We start from the raw sequence: 19582 nt of genomic DNA, 5'->3' as shown, positions 1-19582 counted from the left end.
TGGCCACAAGAGCACAGCAGCCATCCCTTTGCTGTTGTCCCAGGGCTGCCCTCCCCAGCCCTGACACAACTCCAGCCACTCTGAGCCCTTTGCTCCAGGCATTCCTGAGCCCTTGCTCCCTCCACAACAGCCTGTCCTACATCCTGCACCCTCTCATTACTCCATCCTCCTTCCACCCCATCCCAGAACATCCCAGAACATCCCAGCTCTGTCCTCACCCGGGAACACTCCACCCTCCACCCCCTCCAGCTGCATCCCATCATCTGTGCTTCACCCCATCCACAGCCCCTGGGTGCTCTGTGGGCTGAGGGGCCACCGAGGGGACACACAGCGACCACGGGGACACACAGGGACACACAGGGACCATGGGGACACAGAGGGACCACAGGGACGCACAGGGGCACACAGGGATCATGGGGACACACAGAGACACATGGGGACACACAGAGAGCAGGGGGACACACAGGGATCACAGGGACACACAGGGACACACAAGGATGATGGGGACACACAGGGACCATGGGGACACCCAGGGGCACACAGGGACCACAGGGACACACAGGGACACACAGAGACCATGGGGACACACAGGGATCACAAGGACACACAGGGACACACAGGGACCACGGGGACACTCCCTGTCACAGCCCCAGGTTCTGCCCCAGGATCTGGGTGCCGGCTGAAGCAGCCTGCAGGGCTGGGCCCCGCTCCAGGGAACAGCACTGCAGCTGAGAGCCCGGCCGAGCGGGCAGAGCAGTGCTGGGAATATCAATCAGGGAGGCTTGGAGCTGCACACACAGCCAGGGCTTTCATCCCCCAGGATCCACAGCTCGGCCAGCCAGGGGCTCAGCCCTGCTCTGGGAGGGCTCAGCATCCCTCTGTACTGGGGCCAGCACGGTCAGGAGAGACTGGGGGAAGCCAGGGCGAAGGGAGAGATCAGGAGAGAGGGTGGAGAGGAGCAGGCACGGTTGTGAAAGCAGCTGGAAGATTTGGAGAGGAAAAAGGAATTCTCCAGATCCAAGCTAGGAAAGGCCAACTCTGGCTCCAAAGGCATCAGGCTGGGGAGAGCTGAGGCTGTGAGAGGGAGAGGAAGAGGAGGGAATGAGCAGCAGGGAGGAATGACAAGAGTGGAAATGGGCAGGGCTGTCACCCAGCCCCATGAGGAATGGCAAGAGGGGAACCGGGCAGGGCTGTCACCCAGCTCCATGAGGGGAGAGCCAGGCAAGGAGCACGGGCTGGGTGAGCTTCAGGGGAGAAAGGACAAGGTCCCCAGAGCTGGTGGGACCAGGTACAGCCAGGCAGGAGAGAGCTGGTGACCTCCCTGATGGGTTAGGGACAGTGAGTGCCACCATCTCCGTGCAGACACCGCCTACAGCGTTGTCACCTGGCCAAGGCTGCCCACCCTGCTGTCACCCACTGTCGCTGTGTCCACCCCACTGCCACCCTCCACACAGCACCGCCCTGTGCCCCTCTCCCTGGGGCTGTGCACCCCCTGTGCCACCTCCTACAGCAGTCCAGGCTGCACAGTCCCCACTGCCACCTCCTTGGGAACAGGGTTTGTACCCTGCCCTGTGCCACCTTCCCCGCAGGGATGGCTCTGGCTGCATCCCCTGCCTCCCCTACCCCTGACACACAGCCTGTACGCGTGTCCCTGCCACCCTTTGTCACAGAGACCCCTCTGTGCCACCTCCACAGGGTGCTGGCAGTGAGCATCCCGCTGTCACCTCCCACGCAGGGGCGCAGGCCGGGTACACCCCGCTGTCACCTCCCCCAGCAGCACACCCACGCTGCCTCTGGCTGCACATCCAGCCTCTACTCTTCTTCCATGGCTGAAGCTCCTCATTTTTAAGATCCCAAACACCCCACGGTGCTCTCGCTCCCTGCCATCAACCCAAGTCGCCAGCACAGACGTGCCAGGAGCCACCACACCTTGCTGCCTTGCCCGTGGTGCCCTCAGCAACCTCACCAAAGCCCCAGCACGGGGCACGATCCACTCCCCGCCCTGTCCTGTGCTCCCCCAGCTCCCCAGGCACCCCAGTGATGCTCACAAGCCGCCGGGCTTTGACACAGCCACTCTTCCCAGCAGATCCAGGGATCCGCAGCCCCTCAGCCACGCCTCTCTCATTCGATCTCTGCCCGGCAGAGCCGAATCTGAGCCAAGCCCAGTCGATCCCAGGAGCAGGAGCTGATTCACAGTGCAGAGGAACTGCTCCCAGCACAGCGTCTCTCTGAAACTGGGGAAAAGCAGGGCAGGTCCCCCATGAACCCTCAGCTCCATCTGCAGCTCCTTGCTGGATCCATTTATCAGCTCATTCCACGTGAACGACCTTGAGAAAACCCACTGACCCAGGACAGTGGGAGACTTTCCCAGACATCTGCCAGCACCTAAACCTGCAATTTATGGAGACTCGGAGCTAAATTCTCCAACAAGACGATTTCATTTCTATCCATTACAGCTACAATACTCCTCTCCTCCCCTCCCGCAGAGAGTAATTAATGCTGCACCGAGCTCCGAGCCCGCGGGCAGGTGCAGGAACCTCTGCTGAGCTCCCTCAAGTTCACACCGCTCCAGCCGCCTTCCCGGGTGGTGGGGGGCTGTAAGGACCCGCGGCACTTCTTGGGAAAGGATGTAGAATATCCCCACCAGGTAAAAAAAGGATGGAGCCTGGGAGCCAGGCAGAAGAAAGAGCCGCTCCCCACGCCAGCGCCTGAATTCTCACCCCAGGTTCATCAAAGAGCTGCCGAGGACGAGGAAGGGAGGGAAACTTCTCTCAGAAAGTTCCCAAAGGGAAGCAGATAGCAGGGCTGAGCCAAGCCCCCAGACTGCCCTGCCCAGCCCTGCGGGGAGCAGTTATTGAGGTGGTTGCCGGTGTCTCCTTTCCTCCTCTGCAGCCATCGCATCTCCCCGCGGGTCCCAGCCCTGCCTGCCCAGGAGGCCCAGACACTTCCTGGATGGTTCAAGATAAAACCTTATGCTGTTAGCAAAACAAACGAGGAGGCTGTGAGAGCCAAGGCTGGCACAGGGCTCAAACCACCGAAGCCAGAACCACCGGTTTCCCCGGCTGATCTAATCTCTCCCAGCGCCAGAGCTCCTCGGCCCCGGCAGCCTGGCAAAGCCACTGGAGGCCCTGGGGACCGAAGAGGTGAACTGGTGTGACGGGAGCAGGGATGGGTGCCCCAGTTTGGAAGAAAAACCAGGAGAAACAGGAACAGGTGGCCAGGGAGGGGGTCCCTGAGATGGGATAGTGGGATGGAGGGAGAGGGGTGTTGGACTGTTCCTGCCTGCCAGGACCCATCTTTTCTCCAAACAGCTGGAGACAAGAGCCCCGCATCACTGGCATCACTCCCATCCATCCCGCCAGGAGATCCCACACAGGGCAGATCCACCCAGCTCCAGCAAGCCTTCCTGAGAGGATCTCTCCTTCCCATCGCCTCCCGGGGTGGGGGAGCTCCGGGATCCGGGCGCTGCTGACACGCCAAGGCTCCATCTGCAACCGCGTGCGCCCTCATTGCAGCACTGCGGCGGGCGGGAGCCGGCGGCTGCCAGCCTGCGCTGGTGGGATTTGGGTCAGGCTAGCCAAGGCACAGCGATCTGCCTGTGGGACGTGGGTGTGGCTCAAGAGGATGTGGGGATCAACCAGGAGAAGCTTGGAGGGAGGATGGTGGTGTGAAATGAAGTGAAAGCTGGGCGGGCTGGGCCGTGGCTCAGACTGTGTCCACATCCACGTGTGTGTGTGTGCAGGTGTTGGGAACCCTGTCCTGCAGGAACATCTTCACAGGGCCAGGAAGTGGCTGGACATGGGACACATCAACCTGAGGATGAAGGGTCAGCACCATGAGGCCTCTGGTCTGGCCACGCTGGGGTGTGGTGGAGGGTTTGTGCAGATGGCCGGCCCACGTGAGCATCACTTCTGGCCTCCTCACAGGGCCTGAGTGCTCCAGTGGCCAAGGACATGGAAAATATGCCTGGGAAATTGCTGGGAGTGAGGGCCTCCTCAGGGGCAGCAGGGAAAATAAGGCACAACCGGTCAAAAATAGAAAACTTTATTGAAGTCAAATCCAACAGGGCAGCTGAGCTCAGCCCCACGGCAGGAGCCCAGCCTGCCGCTCACCGGGTTACAAAGAAGGGGGGCAGGGGTCTCACGGGGCACAGGGGGTACAGCACGGAGGGGGAGTGGGTGGTCCTCACCCACAGGGCCCCAGGAAGAAGATAAAGCCACAGGCACTCGCTCCCCCTCTCCCTCCCTGGCTGGCTAAGGACAGAAGTGCCAAAGCAGAAACGTGGTGCAAGCTCCTAAGTGGCCAGACAGCCCGAGAAAGAGGGTCCTGCAAGCTCCACACTCAGCCCACGACCTCGTGGCTCAGCTCCCAGCTCCAGTGCACACCAGCGAGCAGCCAAGACCTGCCTCCACCCTGCCCTGCACGCAGAGAACCCCCCCGGCGACACCAAGAGCAGTGACCCGACCGCAGCAGACGCCCCAGTGCCCCTCTCCGCCGGCCCCCAGCACAGCCCCAGCCCCGCCACACGGACGGGCCATTCCCGTGCCACCGGGGCCACTCCCGTGCCACCGCGATCTGCGAGCCCTCTCCCGCAGAGCCACAGCTCGTGCTAAGGGAAGCCTGGATTTCACCGTGCCGGCTGTGGCAGAGGGCCCGAGCCTGGGGGAAGCCGGAGCCTGAGCCTGGGAAAAAGGCAGAGCTTTGCTCCTCCACCCAGCCTCACCTGCCCGGGCAGCCGCAGCGGGCGCAGAGCTCCCTTTGAGGCGCCCTGGCGCAGGGATGGTGGCAGGTTCAGCCGGGCTGGCAACAGTGAGGCCAGAGCCTTCCCCAGCTGCTCCCTGGAGCAGGGCAGGGCTGGAACCCGGCTGTGGCAGGAGCAGGACCAGTCCCTCCTCCCCATGAGCCAGCCCAAGCAGAGGGAGGGACGGGAGGGTGGGCATCGCCCTCCTTGGTGCTCTTAGAGTGGTCCCCGGAGGGGAGGCAGGCGGGTGGCATTCCCTGCCCATAGCCCCACATGCAGAGCCACACACATGCAGCGCCCTTTGCGTCACCGTCACTCAGGCAGCGCCACCAGGACCCAGCCCCGGGCGCTCCGACAAAGGCTCGGACAGGTTTTGACCTCCCCCACACCGTCCCCATCCCCTCCCTGCACCACGCCCAGGCTCTGTGGCTCGGCTCCGGGGTAGTCCAACTCCAGCCCCCTGGGGCCACGCATGCAGGGCTGGGGGCCAGTCCACGCTCACTCCCACACCTCTGTCCAGATGGCTCCCCGGTGCAGCGGGGGGGCCGCTGCCGGCCTCAGGATGAGCTCTCCTACCTGCTTGTTGGTGTATTTCTGGGGGTTGGTGCGGTAGCTGTAGTCCGAGTACTGCTCGGAGCCCGTCGAGTTGTTGTCCCCGGTGCCAACAAAGGTGTTGGTGGCCGGCAGGTCCTGCACCACTTGGTGCTTCTTGGAGGCAGAGGGTGACTGAGGCTGCAGCTGGATGGAGGGCAGCGGCGAGTTGGAGCGGTAGTGGCGGCCCAGGTCCGGGCTGCCCGGAGGGTAGTTCAGGGGCAGGTGGATCCGGGGGCTGTCGCTGACGGAGTCGTTCATGAGGTTGAACTTGAGCGATTTCTGCAGGCCCGTCTCCTCCTCATCCTCCGTGGGCTTGGGTGGCTTGGGAGACTTGCTCTTCTTCACCTTGCCCTTGCTCTTCCCGCTCTTGCTGGCCTGCTTGGGCGCGTACAGGTCCTTGGTCTCCTTCTTGCCCGCCTGGTAGCCGCTCTTGGCCTCGCGCTGCCGGCAGTAGCGCACCAGGACCACCAGCACGATGACCAGGGTGACGGCCACGATGCCGGCGATGACCCCGAAGAGGATGTTGCTGCGCTGCTTGCTGCGCTCGTACTCGGGGTCGCCGGCGATGTCGATGTCCAGCGGGGTGTCCAGGCTGTGGCCCACCAGCGTGTCCAGCAGCGTGCGGTTGGCCAGCGTCTCGTTGACGTAGAAGTGCACCAGAGCCGTGCCGTGCCGCGAGGGCTTGCCCTTGTCGTTGACGCGCACGACCAGGCGGTGCAGGCCGTGGTGCTTGCGCAGGATCTCCTTCTCCAGGGTGATGTCCCCGCTCTGCGGGGAGATCTGGAAGAGCTCGAAGGGGTTTCCTCCCGTGATGCTGTAGATGAGCTCGGCGTTGATGCCCGAGTCGATGTCCTCTGCCTTGACCTTGCTCACCTGCTGGCCGGGGCTGGTGTGGGGCAGGATGTGCTTGTAGGTGGCGTTGGAGGGGGAGGTGATGAAGGGGGCGTTGTCATTCTCATCCAAGACGTTGATGGTCACCCCCACGTAGGCAGACCTGGGGGGATCCCCACCGTCCACCGCCTTGAGTCGGAAGGTGTAGGTGCTCTGCTGCTCCCGGTCAAAAGAGATGCTGGAAAGGATGGTGCCAGTGCCATTTTGGATGACAAAATCCCCGTTGTCTTGCTCCACCGACAGCTGGATCCGGGCATTTTCTCCTTTGTCAGCATCGATGACCGTCACCATGCCCACGGGGCTGAGGGGCGGCATGTTCTCCATCACCGAGAAGTTGTAGCCACTCAGCATGAACTTGGGGTCATTGTCATTCCTGTCCATGACATTGATGGCCACGGACGCCGTGCCCTGCTTGCTGGGGCTGCCCTTATCTTCCGCCACCACCAAGAACTCGTAGCGTTCCCGCTGCTCTCGGTCCAGCACCGCCTTCACCCGGATCTCCCCGGAGTCGGGGTCAATGGTGAAGGAGCCCTTGGAGGAGGGGTCTGTCACCAGGGAATAAACCAGCTTGGCGTTGGAGCCGCTGTCAGCGTCCGTGGCACTCACCTCCATGACCAGCTCATCGGGCTCGTTGTTCTCAGGGAAGGCAACCTCAGTGAAGCTCTGGCTGAACACAGGGGCGTTGTCATTGACGTCCATCACCTGCACCTTCAAGGAGTTGGTGCTGGAGAGCGGCGGGTTCCCCGAGTCCACGGCCACGATCTCAATCGTGTACTCCTTCACTGACTCGTAGTCCAACGGTGTGGTGGTCTGCAGGAAATATTTCTTCTTGCTGTCGCTCCCTGTCTCGCTGGCCTGGCGCAGCTGGAACGGGACGTCACCGGCCACCACGCAGGTCACCACGGCGTTTTCACCCTCATCTCGGTCGGACACCTGCACCAGAGCCACTGCTGTCTCTACTGGCACGTCCTCCGAGATGTTGGCCATGCCATCCTGGTGGGTGACCAACCCTATACCGCGGATCTCTATGGAGGGCGCGTTGTCGTTCATGTCCTTGATGGTGACCACCACCTGCGTGCGGGCGCTCTTGGGGTTGGCGCCCTTGTCCTTGGCCATGACGGAGAACTTGAGGGTGCCGATGTCCTCGCGGTCGATGGGGCCCTGCACGGTGATGAGCCCCGTGGCGCGGTCCAGGCGCAGCAGCCGCCGCACCATGTCCGAGGCCTGGTGGAAGGAGTAGTCGATCTCGGCGTTGGAGCCCTGGTCCGAATCGTTGGCTTTCACCTGGGGGACAGAGGGACAATCGGTGAGCGGGACACGAGGGCACGGCGGAGCCAGCCCCTCCGCAAACCACCGCGGCCTTCCCTGGGGACAGCCGGGGGGGAAAAACCAGGATTTCCTCTTCTGGGGCCAAGGACTGTGGGGCAAAGAGCCTGAGACCGGCAGAGCAGCTGGGAGCCGCCCTCAGGCACGGAGCCTTTGCCTCGCTCTTCCGGAGAAACTGGCTGGGCCGGTTGGCTGCGCTCCCCTCCCGGCCGGCTCCGGCACGCAGGGAATCCTCCGGATCCATGGAACCGTGCCGCTGAGACCCAGCCAGCAGCAGGGAGGGACAGCTCCAGCTGTGCCCCCGAGGAGGGGCTGGAGCAGCTGCCTGGCTCAGGTGAGGGCGAGGAGGGAGGCAGCGATGTGCGGAGCTGCAGCAGCTGCGCCGCGGCATCCGGGGACGCAGCCAAGCAGGGGCTGGGGCTGCCTGAGCCCTGCACGGCACCGTCCATCCCCACCCACCCGCCAGGAGCCCTGCGTCCCCATAAACCTGCCTCTACGCCTATTATTTGCTTTCTAAAGAAGATGAGGTTTGTCTAACATTTGCCTCCCTAATCGGCTCTCTGAGCAGCCTCTTCTCTGCACCATTTGCTGCTCCGCCGTTATCTTGCTCAGCAGATTTGGATGGAGAACGAAAGTTGTTAAATGTAAATTCCACCTTTTACCTCCACTCACAAAACAGGCGGAAGTCATTTTCCCCCTGAAAGATAAAAGCTGAGCAATGGCAGCAGCGGCGTCTCAGCCCATTCTCCTCCCGGCCATGCAGCTCCCTTATCTGCTTCCAACTCCCATTCTCTTAACAGTGAAAAATGAATTCTTAAAAAATTCACATCAGAATTAGCAGGCAGATGAGAGCTGGCCGCGCTCCGCTTATTAAGATGGCAGCTGCAGATAAACAGATGTCGACTACTATCATCTCAATGCCCCCTCCAAGCCGAATCCACCAAGATCCAACCCCTTGGGCTCTCCGGGCCGGTTTGCAGCACTGCCCGAGACGAGGCAGAGCCCCCGCTCGCTGCAGACAGCAGGGCACCTCCAGAGCCGTGGCCAGCCCTGCACACGGGCAGCAGGGATGCTCCCTGTCCCCACCTCCCGAGTTTCCATGGAGCAGCCAAGGGAATGCAACTCATGAAAGGCTCTATGTCTTGTCCGCGGGCAGCACTGAGACCACGCTGGCCCCGAGCCAGACTCCCGGTGGCCCTCAGGTCCCAGCCCTCCCAGTAACCCGCAGCCCTGCTCCCTACAGCTCCCTCAGCCGTGTCCTGCAGCCCCGCTCCGGCTTCCTGAGCATCTTCTCCGACCCCACTCGAGCAGATGTGACAACCCAGCCCCGGCTGACGCTGCGGGCTCCTCCATCCAGCCCTCCCTCCTCCCTGCAGGAACCACGGCTCCTGGGCTGTTCCTGCAGCCAGGCAGGAGAGGAAACTGTGAGGAAAGAGTCCCCTGCGCTCACCTGGAGGACAGAGTGGCCCACAGGGCTGTTTTCGGACAGCTCTGCCTCGTACAGGGCCTTCTCGAACTTGGGCGCGTTGTCGTTCATGTCCAGGATGGTGATGCGGAGCAGGGCACTGCTCGCCCGCGGGGGGTTCCCCCCGTCCTGCACCTTGATGGTCAGATCGTAGGAGTCCCACTGCTCCCGGTCCAGGTTGCCCATGACGATCAGCTGAGGCTGCTTCTCATCCTGGTCCTCGGCCACCTGCAGCCCAAAGAGCTCCTGTGCCTCCGGACCTGCCATCAGCTCGTAGGAGGCAACACCGTTGGGGCCCGAGTCCCGGTCCATGGCCAGGGGGATGGGGAAGAGCGTCCCGATGTTGGTGTTTTCGGGGATGGAGAGGGTGAGGACGGGCGAGGCGAAGTTGGGGGTGTTGTCATTGATATCGAGCACCTCGATCTGCCCCTCGAGCAGGCGTGGGCTGCTGTTGGCGTTCAGGTTCGTGATGGACACCTCGAACTCCAGGTAGCAGGGGTCTCCGGGCAGGAGGTGCTGGCACTCCCGCAGGTTCTCCCGGTCGATGGAGGTCTCTGTGGTGTAGATGTCCCCGGTCTTGCCATCCACACGGAGGTACGGGGCCCCCACTTCCAGCTTGTAGAGGTGCCCCATGTCTGGTAAGCCGTAGTCGGAGGCCAGGCTCCCTATGAGGCTGTTGGGGGGTTGCTCCTCCTGCACTTTGTAGATCACACGTGTCCCCGAGGCCAGGGCAGGGAGCTGGCAGAGGAGCCACAAGCCCAGGCAGGATGCCAGCGGGTTCATCCTGCGCTGCAGGGGAGCTGGAGGAGACACAGACACCGGAGGTTAGGGACCAGCCCACTTCCCTGGTTTATCCCACTGTGGGACTGCACACAGTCCTGGCACGGCTCCCCGAGGGAAGGGGCTGCTGGGGTCGGCTCCTGGCAGCCTCCAGTGCCCCAAAGGATCCGTCCCAGCTCGCAGAGTTCCTGCAACGCCCTGCTGGAGTGAGCAACCCTGTCATTGAAACTTCAGCCTTGCCACTTGCAGGAAGCCACTCCTGCCACTGTCCACCCTCTTCGTCACCACACCAACTGTAATTAGACCCAACGAGGCACACTAACAGGGTGGACTGAAGGCAGCCTGCTGCCAACAACCCGATGGGAGCCAGCCAGGCTCTGAGACAGCTTCTCACCACCCAAACACAGGAGCATTGTGTGCCACCAGTGCAGGGGCACTGCCTGCCACACACGGCAGGGACACACGGGCACTGCACACAGCTGCCAGCACTGCAGAAATGGGAGCACCAAACGGGGAGCTCTGCCTGCTCTACGGGGTCCAGCACTGCCAGGATGTGGGGCTGACACCCAGTCGGCACTGCAGGGGCATGGGACACGGAAGGGACACAGGGCTGACACCCATCTGGCACTGCAGGGACATGGGACACTGAAGGGACACAGGGCTGACACCCACCCAGGGACACAAGGCACTGCAGGGACGTGGGGCTGCCACTCATGCAGGGATGGAGGGCCATGGATCGCCGCAGGGATGCAGGGCTGCCATGCACCCAGCACTGCAGGGACACGGGGCACTGCCAGCAGACAGCTCCCTCCCATCCATCACTGCCTGCACTGCAGGAACAGCAGCAGCCATCACTTCGGGGACACTGCAGGAATGCAGGACTGCTGCCCATCCAGCACTGCAGGGCTGCAGGGCACCGCAGGGCCACGGGGCACTGCGGAGATGCAGGGCTGCCACCCCTCCAGCACTGCAGGGCCGTGGGACACCGCTGTGGCAGGGACAGAGCAGCACTGCCCTTGCTGCACTGCCAGCACAGTGGCACTGCCAGCCTCGCACTGCGAGGTACAGAGGCACCACCCACCCGGCACTGCAGGGATGCAGCGGCCCTGAGCATCATCCCTCCCGTGCTGCCTGTGGAGCACTGCCACCCCCGCTGTCCCTGGCAGCCAGAGGGACACCGGCTCCCTGTCCAGGCTCTGCTGCAGTGCAGGAACCCCCCGGGCAGCCCCCAGCAGTGCCCAGCCCCGGCTCACTGCAACGGCAGCACAGCATCCCCCTCGCTGCACAGTCACTAGGCAACCCCACACCCTGCGCCAGCAGCTCCTGTTCCCTTGCTCACTGCAGACACACTGTTCCTTCCCGTTCCCTCCCACTCCAGTCTGGGACATGGCACGCACTGGGTGCCCACCCCATGCCCACCCTGCTGCTGCAGCGGGAGCGCTGCCCCCCTGCATTGCAGAGACACCCCTGCACTGCTGCACCCCTGCACCGCTGCCCCCACCACTGGCATCTCTTCTCCGTGCCCACACACTGCCCAGGCCGTGCCAGGCACACGGCCAGCCCCACAGACTGTCCCCTCCTGTGCCAAGCCACATGTCCTGCCACCAAGCCCCTGTTTGGTGCTGTGCTTGGCCACCAGATTTCTCGTTCCCTGGTTTCCGTTCTGGGAACACATTTTCCTCCTCCAGGGTCCAGGAGCACCCACACAGCTTCTGCTGAGCCGTGAGCATAAAGGGGTTCAGCACAGCTCACTGGCACCCAAAAACCCAAGGATTGGGTGCCCTAAAATTAACAGCCACACACATCTGCCAAGGCCTCACAGCATCACCCTGCTCTCACCGCTCCCATCGCTCTCTCTCCATATTCTGTACCCAAGGATAAGCAAATGTTCCATGGGCAAACGCTCCGTGACCATCCCCCTCCGTGGTGCCACACAGCAAGTGCCCAGCTCCTGGTTAGCCTGGCACTGTGCAACTCATCAGGAAGGGGAACACCCTGCACTGTCCTCCTTGTGACTCCCCACAAGCCAACAGCTCCCAGTGCCTCCATCCCTCTGCTTCCCCACGGGCATGGGGACATGGAAGAGATGAGTTCTGCCTTCGCAGTGGAAACACATCTCCGTGCCTGGAGAGCAGACTGTGGCCCTGAAGCCAAGGTTGCTTCTGCCCCCTTGTCCTGCCACTTCCTTCGTGTGCAGAGCAGAGCCATCCTCAGCCGGCTGAGGCCGTGCAGAACTGACCCACACCAGCGCTGGGATGTGTGATCCAGCAGGAAGGGATGAGGACAGCAATCCATTCCTCTTACATCTCTGGCCCAGGCTGAGCATGGAGGAGGTCGGGAGCCGAGCAGAAACACAGCAGATCTGTGCATCACACGTGCAGAGTGTGCACACACGTGTGTGTCTGTGCCAGCCGTGCCCTGTGAGCATTCCAGGGATGTGCCCGTGCCCGGAGCACGGCCGTGTGTCCGTGGGTAACACACACATCACACCTGTGCCCTAGCAGGGTGTTCAGGTGTGTCACAGGGGGCAAGGACAACATCCCTGCCCGCTCCAGGTGTTAGCTCCTGCACGTGTGTGCACATGGCACCGCCACCTGTGCTTGTGTGTGATGTCACCCGTGCGGGGGCACTGCCACCTGGGTCACACTCGTGTCTGCCACATCCCCCACACCAGACTCCCCACATCCTCCTCCACGGGGTGAATCTGCCCCGAGCTCCTTCAGCCCCGAGCTCCCTCAGCCCCGAGCTCCGGTTGGGGATGGCTGTGAGTGAGGACAGGGAAGATGGGAAGCTCCAGCTGTTGGGAAAAGGCTCCCAGAGGATGGCCGGGCTGGGAGCGGGGCCGTGCCCGCTGCTGGGCTGTTTGCACTGAGCTGTTTGCACTGGGCTGGGCCCTGGCTGTTGGTGACGTAGCCACATCCTGACTAAGCCGTGGTGCGAGGTGAAAGATCGAAGGAAAAGAAAGAGGAAAGTCTCAAGGCAGTGCCGATGCCTCACATGGCTGAGAGAGCTGGGAGGCTGAGCCCAGCAGCTGGAAACGCCAGGAGCCCTGTGCCAGGCTGGAGGAGGAAGGGTGTCACCCAAAGGTGCACAGCACCCAGGATTTCTGCTCCACAAACAGGGCTGGAGTCTGAACCCAAGCCCCATTCCTGCAGGTGAAGGAAGGAGCCCTGCAGAGCAGGGAGTGGAAGGAGGAGATGGGCTGGGAGCCTGAGGGACAGTGCTGGAAGGCACCAGGGGCCCTGGGCTCGGCAGGATAAGGAATCAGCAGGGTCAGGAATCCTGCTCGGCACCCAGGGGTGCGAATGACACAGCGCCGACGTGAGAGCCCAGAGCTGGGCGTGAGGAGGAGGAGGAGGAGGAAGAAGCCTCCACAAGCACGTCTGTGCAGGAGACTCAGGCTTCCCAGGGGCCAGTCCAAGGCACCAGGCTATTTTCCCATGGGATCTAAGGACCATCCCACACTTTCTTCTCTGGTGCCAGGCACCTTTTTCCAACCTGCTGGCAAAGCACAGAGCACTTAAAAATAAAAACCCCTCCCAAAACAACTATTCCTCCGCACACACATTTCTCCCTACGGGGAGAGTGTGAGAGAGACTGAACCACATGAGAGAGGCGTTAGTCACGCTGCTTAATGCATGACTGGGAAGCTCTCGGAGGACAGTGGCATGCAAAATCCGACAGAATTCAGCCATCCCCACCAAAAAAAAACAAGCCTTAATGAGAGAGAGGCTATAAAGCGCCGCGAATTTAAGCAACTGCTCGAACAAGCCTGTGCTCCCTGTGATTCCCACAGCCTCCTGGCCCCGTGCCACGGGAGGCAGCACCGATTCGGGAATGGGCACCAAAGTCCAGCCTCTCCTTGCTCCCAAAGGCTGATTGCGTGGCTCGGAGCCACGGCTTACAAGTCAGTCCAAAGCCCGCACTGAGCACACAAGTGCTAATCCCCCCCACCCTGCGCTCCCCCCAGCGCTGCTCCGACACCCGGAGCTGGAGCAACACCCGGGCAAGCAGCAAACAGCAAACAGCTCATCCCAGCTCGGCGTGGAGATCAGGAGCTGTCAGTCGTGAGAACGGCCGCTGCTGGTCAGCCCTGCGCCGGAGGCACGGATGGGCTGAATCCTGGGTATTCCGTGGCACGTCCCAGGATTTGCTCCAGCTCCGGCTGCCACTGCGGCTGCTCGGCGTTTCTGCAGGCTGGGCCCGAGCGCCCGGAGCCAGAGCACCCCGCGAGGAGGAACCCCACTGGCCTGGCAACAGCGTCACTCCAAAATCATCCCTGAGGAGCTGGGCAGTGATGAAAAGCCGGCAAAGCCCAGGGCCCTCCCTCCTCTCGCTGCCTTCTCCACATCCCTCCCAACTCTGGCAGCCAGCGAGGCAGAGACCTGTCAGAGCCTCCCTGGACTGGCACCCCCATCCTCCCAGCCGTGGGTCCCCCAAAGCCACTCCGGGCTCCTGTCCCCTCCCGCCACCATCCCACCCTCCACCCCAGCTGGAGAGGGACCCTGGGGGACGACAAAAATGTCGCGGGCCTGAAACACCCCGGCAGGGCCGCTGGGAGCTGGGCACAGCGGGAGCGGCTCTGCTCCGGGGATGCAGCCGCGAGGGTCGGGGGGACCTTGGAGAAGGGGGACAGGGTCCCCCCGGCCTCGCAGTGGGCCGGGGGAGGACGGGGAGGACGGTCTGCAGCGGCTGGGAGGGAGGATGGAGGCCGGGCTCCGCTGCCACCCGCCGCGGCCGAGGCTCCCCGGTCCCCGCGGCGCTGCCCGGGCTGAGGCTCCGGCTGGAGCCGGCTCCGGCTGCGGGCAGGGAGGGGAGCGGAGCCCCCGCTCCTCCAGGCGGTTCCGACAGCAGAGACACTCACAGAGACACGCACACACACACACACGGACACACACACGGACACACGCACGCAGACACCCGTGAAAAAAGCACGGGAGCCGCTCTGCCGGCACCGGCTCCGCGCTCAGCCTCGCGTACCGGGAAACACGGATCGTCCGCGGCGCAGAGACACGCACAGCCCGCTGACACACTCGGAACCGGCTGGCACACTCAGAGTCGGCTGGCACACTCGAAACCGGCTGGCACACTCGGAACCCGCTGACACATTCCGAGCCGGCTGACACACTCACCGCACGCACACCCCGTCACACACACACACACACACACACACACCTCTCCGCACACAGACACGCGCAACCCCACTCGTGTCCCCGCACCCCGCTGTCGCAACCACCCCACGCGGACTCCCCGCCAGCCCCTCTCGTCCCGCCGCTCCGGCTCCCGGCTCACACACAGCCCCGCTCCCAGCCGGCTCCCGGCTCGCCCGCAACTTCTGCGGCTCCCACGCAGCCGCGCACCCCGCGGGCGCACACACCCAGGGCTGGACGAGGGACACACACCCAGGGCCACCCCCCACGCGGAAAAAATAAAACACCCCGAAACACGCGCTCAGCCCCCGCCACAGCCGCCCTCCCGCAACCACCGCCCGCCCTGCGCTGCGCTGCGCTGTGCGGGGCTGGCCGCGCTCCGCTCCGCTCCGCACAACAAGTGGCAGCGCCGGGCGGGAACGGGGACAAGCGGGAGCCGCCCCGCTGGCCGCGGAGCCCCGCGCAGCCCGGCGCGGAGGGGAGCGGAGGGATGCGGGATGCTCGGGAGCGGGATGCTCGCCAGCGCCGCTGCCGCCGCCGCCCGGCCCCGCGCTCCCGCACAGCGCCGAGCTCCGGTGCGGGGCATCCTGCACCCCCCCCCCTCCCGAGGCTCTGCCTGGCTGCGGGCGGGGGTCCCGGCCCCTCCGCAGCTCTTACTTGGATGGTGCCGGCGCTGCGCTCCGTGCCGAGCCCCTGCGCTCTGGTCCCGCGGCGTCTCCATCGCCTCCTTCCCGCCGGGACCGGGCTACCCCCACCCCCCGGCTCCTCTCGAGTGCTATCCACGGATGAAAACCAAATGAGGAAAAAAAAAATTAAAAAAAAAAAGAAAGGAAAAAAAAAAAAAAAAAGAAAAAAAAGGGGGGAGGGGGGGCAAAAAAAAATATAAATGTCCCGTGGGAACCGCCCCCCTCCCCGGGCCGGGGCTGCGGCTCCTTCGGCGGAGCGGCGGCTCAGGCTGGAGGCAGCCCCGGTGGGCAGCTCGGTCCGTGCCCGCCTCCGTCCCTCGGTGTGTGTGAGGATGTGCAGGGGAAGCGCAGCGCAGGCACGGCCCCTTCCCCCCCCCGCCCGCCGCTGCCTCCGCCTCTCGCCGCCACCACCACCACGGGGAGGTGGAGCTCCGGCTCCTTATCAGATCCCGAGCCCGGCCGGGCTGCCGGCACCAGCGGGCAGCGGCTGCGGGGCAGAGCCGCCCGGTTCGGGGCTGCCGGCACCGCTCCCAGCGCCGAGCAGAACAGGGGTCCCCCCGGATCCCCTCACCCCGGGGACCCCTCCGCTGCGCGCCCGCACACGTGCGGCTCGGCTCTCCCTTTTCACTCCCCTCTCGGTGCTCTTAATGATTAACTCGCTCATTTATTCTTCCAGCCGGCGCTTCACAACCCCACAACCCCACTGCACGGGGCCAGCGCGGCCGGGAGGGTCCCTCGGTGGGACCGAGCCCACCGGGGGCTGTGCCCAGCCGTCCGCGGCCCCCCCAGCCCAGCAGGGCTGCGGCCAGGCTGCAAAGCTCCTCTTTGGCTGCGGTGCTGAGGCTGGAGCGGCCGCCGTGCTCTGCCGTCACACCTCGGTGAATCACGGCTTTATTTATTGCGGGGTGTCGGGGCTCAGCAGGCAGGCACGGAGCACCTGCGGCTCCCAAAAGCACCAGCGAGCTCCCAGCGCCCTTCACAAGCTGCTCTGGCTCACCCCGGCTGGCCGAGCAAAGTCCCCGCGCTCCTGGGGACAGCGCGCTCCGGGGCTGCCCCTTCCCTTGCTGCCCCTTCCTTTGCCGCCTCCGCGCTCCCTGCCAGGGGCTGGAGCTGCAGCCCGACCCTGCCAAAACCCTGGGCACCCTCCGAGGGTCTCGCAGCCCTTGGCGCTGCCCCTCACCCGCCCTCCGGGCCGGTTGCAGCGCGGATTTCTCGCCAGGATGCTGGAAAGTCCTTCCCGCTCCGCCGCAGCGAGGATGGGAGCGCGTCTCCCCGCTGAGCTACGCCAACCTGTTGCGCAGCGCCCTTCGCTGCACACATGCTCAGCTCGGCTGCATGACTGCACCATCTAGAGGCTGCGCCTGCCTGCTCGGAGCAGCCCGGCTCCATCTCACCCCCTAAATCACCCCGTTTTCCCCCCAAAATTGCCGTGCTTTTCTCCCAAATCTCCCCTCTTTTCCCCGGCAGCAAGCGGGTTCAGCGCCGTGGTGTGGCTGCGTCCCGCCAGGCAGGAAAAGGGGGCTGGAGAGTCACCCCTCAGGATGGAGAGCCCAGCTCTCCTCCCAGACTTTCTGCTCCTGCAGAGATGTCGGCTCCTCCGCGTCCGTGCGCGGGTTTTTTTTTTTTTTTGTCCGAGTGTCAATTCACATGAAGCCAATTTAGCAGAAGATGTGAAGTGAGAAGGCAGGGAAGGTCAGAGCCCACCTTTGGGGCAGCGAGAGGAGCTGTGGGGTTTGTCAGGCTGTGCCCTGCTGATCCAGCGTGAGCTGGGCAGGGAGAGGGAGCGAAATTCCGAGGAGATGAGGGGAGGTTTGATGGATCAGTAACTGGCAGCTCTCCTTGGAGGGACGGAGAGCTGGAGCAAAGGGAGAAACCGAGGGAGTGACCCGGTGGATCCGAGGCTGCCTGCGGAGCAGGAACAGCAAACTTTAGAGATTGCTGGGGACCAAAGGTTTGCATTTCACAAGAGTCACGGGGCAGCCGATCGGCAGCGGCAATGGGGAGTGCCGGGGAGCTGGGCACGTACAGGGATCTGATTTCTGGTACACTGGTGACTGTCACCTCAGCCTCTCCTCAGACACGTTTCTGAGGGACAGGTCCAGGCTCCAGGAATGCCGGGGAAATGTCCTGGCATCAGGAACCAGCACTGTGCAGCCCAGAGGAGCAGCCTGGCCCAGCCCTCCAGCAGCACCTGTGACCCAGGGAGCTGAGGGGACGCCATGCCCAGGCCACTGCTGGCCTGGCATCCCAGGCCTGCCTCGTCCATCTCTGCCTTCCTCCTCCACCCCACTGCCTTGGAAAGCCCCTCCCAGAGTGCTCCTTGCCGTCTGACAACACAGGAAGCTCTGCCATTCCCTGTACTTCCTTCTCCTGGGCCTTATTGTAGAATCCCAGAATGGTTTGGGTTGGAAAGGACCTCAAAGTCCATCTCATTCCAGCCCCTGATCTGGCAGGGACACCTTGCACTATCCCAGGGTGCTCCAAGCCCCATCCAAACTTGCCCTGAACACTTCCAGGAATGGAGCTTCTCCGGGCAACCTGTGCCTCACCACCCTCACAAAGGCAAGAAAGAATTCCATCCTAATATCTACCAGCTCCAGATGAGTCACCCATCCTCACCTTGTCTTCACCATTCCCGGAAAGCAGAGCCAGTCTAAGCAACCAGAAAGCCTCAGGCTGCAGCTCTGTCTGCAGAGTTATTCCGTGAGCCCCTGCAGGGCTGGCAGTGCCACCGCCCCCGGAGCTGCTGCTGGAGGCTCTGGCTTGCCCCGAGCTCCGGGTCCCCCGTGCTGGGCTGCTCCAGGTACCCCGTGCTGGGCTGTTCTGGCATCACACAGAGGCAGCAGCTTCGTGGTGCCGGTGGGGCCTTGTCAGAAGAACAAAGCCTGCGAGGGAAGAGCATCCAGCTAAATCTCTGGGAAAGCGAGAAGAAAGGGAAACACGGCGAGCAAATGAACCTTACAAGAGAATAAATACCCCCTCCCCAACGCACACACGCAGCAACCTGGCTGCCGTCTGCTGCAAGGAGTTCAAAGGCTCCTCTGTTCTCTCTCTCTCATCAGCTCTGGGCTCTGCAGGAGAAGCAGCAGCTCGGATTTGGGCAGCAAATGCTAATAACACAGATGTTCTGACAATCCGCTTGTTTCTACAATTAAAAACAAAAAGATCCTCAAAACCCAAATGCGAGGAAATGAGCGCATTAAAGAACTTCTCCTCCGCTCGCCTCCTGCGTCACCGAGGGCTGCAGGTTTGCGGGGGAAGGAGCTGGGTGGGTGCAGCCCCATCCGGAGCAGAGGTGGGATGGGGTGGGTGCAGCTCATCCCTCGGACCACGGCGAGGCTCCGGCCGCGGGATGCGGGCAGCCAAACCCAGCCGGGATCCACGGAGCAGCCCGAGGGCTCGGATGTTCGCAGCCCGTCTTGCCTGTGGGATGCTCGCTGCCAAATTATTGGGAGATTGTTTTTATTACTGTTTTAACTCTTTTTTTAACCTTGTTTTTCTCTTGGCTGCTCTTTCACTCACTCATTAATTTTGGTATTTTTCTCACGGTATATAACCCCTGTCACGGCTGCCATGGCAACAGGAGGGAATGTGCTCAGCGCTAAAATATCCTCTCAAAAATAACAAAAATAAGACAACAGAGGCAGCTTCTGTGGGCTGCTGCAAATGCAGATCTGGCCTGGCTTTGTGGTGACGGAGGATGAAAGATCCTGCAAGCCGGGGAAGCCCCTGAGCCCTGGTCCTCCCACAGCGCTCGGCCCACCCCACATCCCAGGGCACGCGGGCTGGGAGCTCCTCCTGGGATGGACATTGGGCTGAGCATCTCCAGTCTCCTCCTCCAGCCCTGAAGTTCATCCTCATCCTCAGGGATCGCTGTCCCTTGTTCCTTAAGGCCACATGGACTCCACCATTGCTCCCAGGATGGACACCGGGGCTGAGCATCTCCAAT

General features: G+C 63.0%; 1 protein-coding gene across 1 annotated transcript; it reads right to left on the bottom strand.

Annotated features, from left to right (window-relative positions):
* Window positions 1–4028: 4028 nt before the first annotated feature.
* PCDH1 (protocadherin 1) lies at window positions 4029–15919 on the bottom strand. Its single transcript, XM_014889615.2, has 3 exons — window positions 15605–15919; window positions 9003–9817; window positions 4029–7510 (listed from the first exon to the last, which is right to left on the bottom strand). Exons 1-3 carry the CDS (start codon window positions 15666–15668, stop codon window positions 5240–5242), a joined length of 3150 nt encoding a protein of 1049 aa, XP_014745101.2. The 5' UTR covers window positions 15669–15919; the 3' UTR covers window positions 4029–5239.
* Window positions 15920–19582: the final 3663 nt, after the last annotated feature.

The sequence above is a fragment of the Sturnus vulgaris genome, chromosome 15 (assembly GCF_052056855.1).
Source record: "Sturnus vulgaris isolate bStuVul1 chromosome 15, bStuVul1.hap1, whole genome shotgun sequence".
Taxonomy (NCBI): domain Eukaryota; kingdom Metazoa; phylum Chordata; class Aves; order Passeriformes; family Sturnidae; genus Sturnus; species Sturnus vulgaris.
The sequence above is the reverse complement of the archived record's forward strand: the minus strand, read 5'-3'. Positions and strand labels throughout refer to the sequence as shown.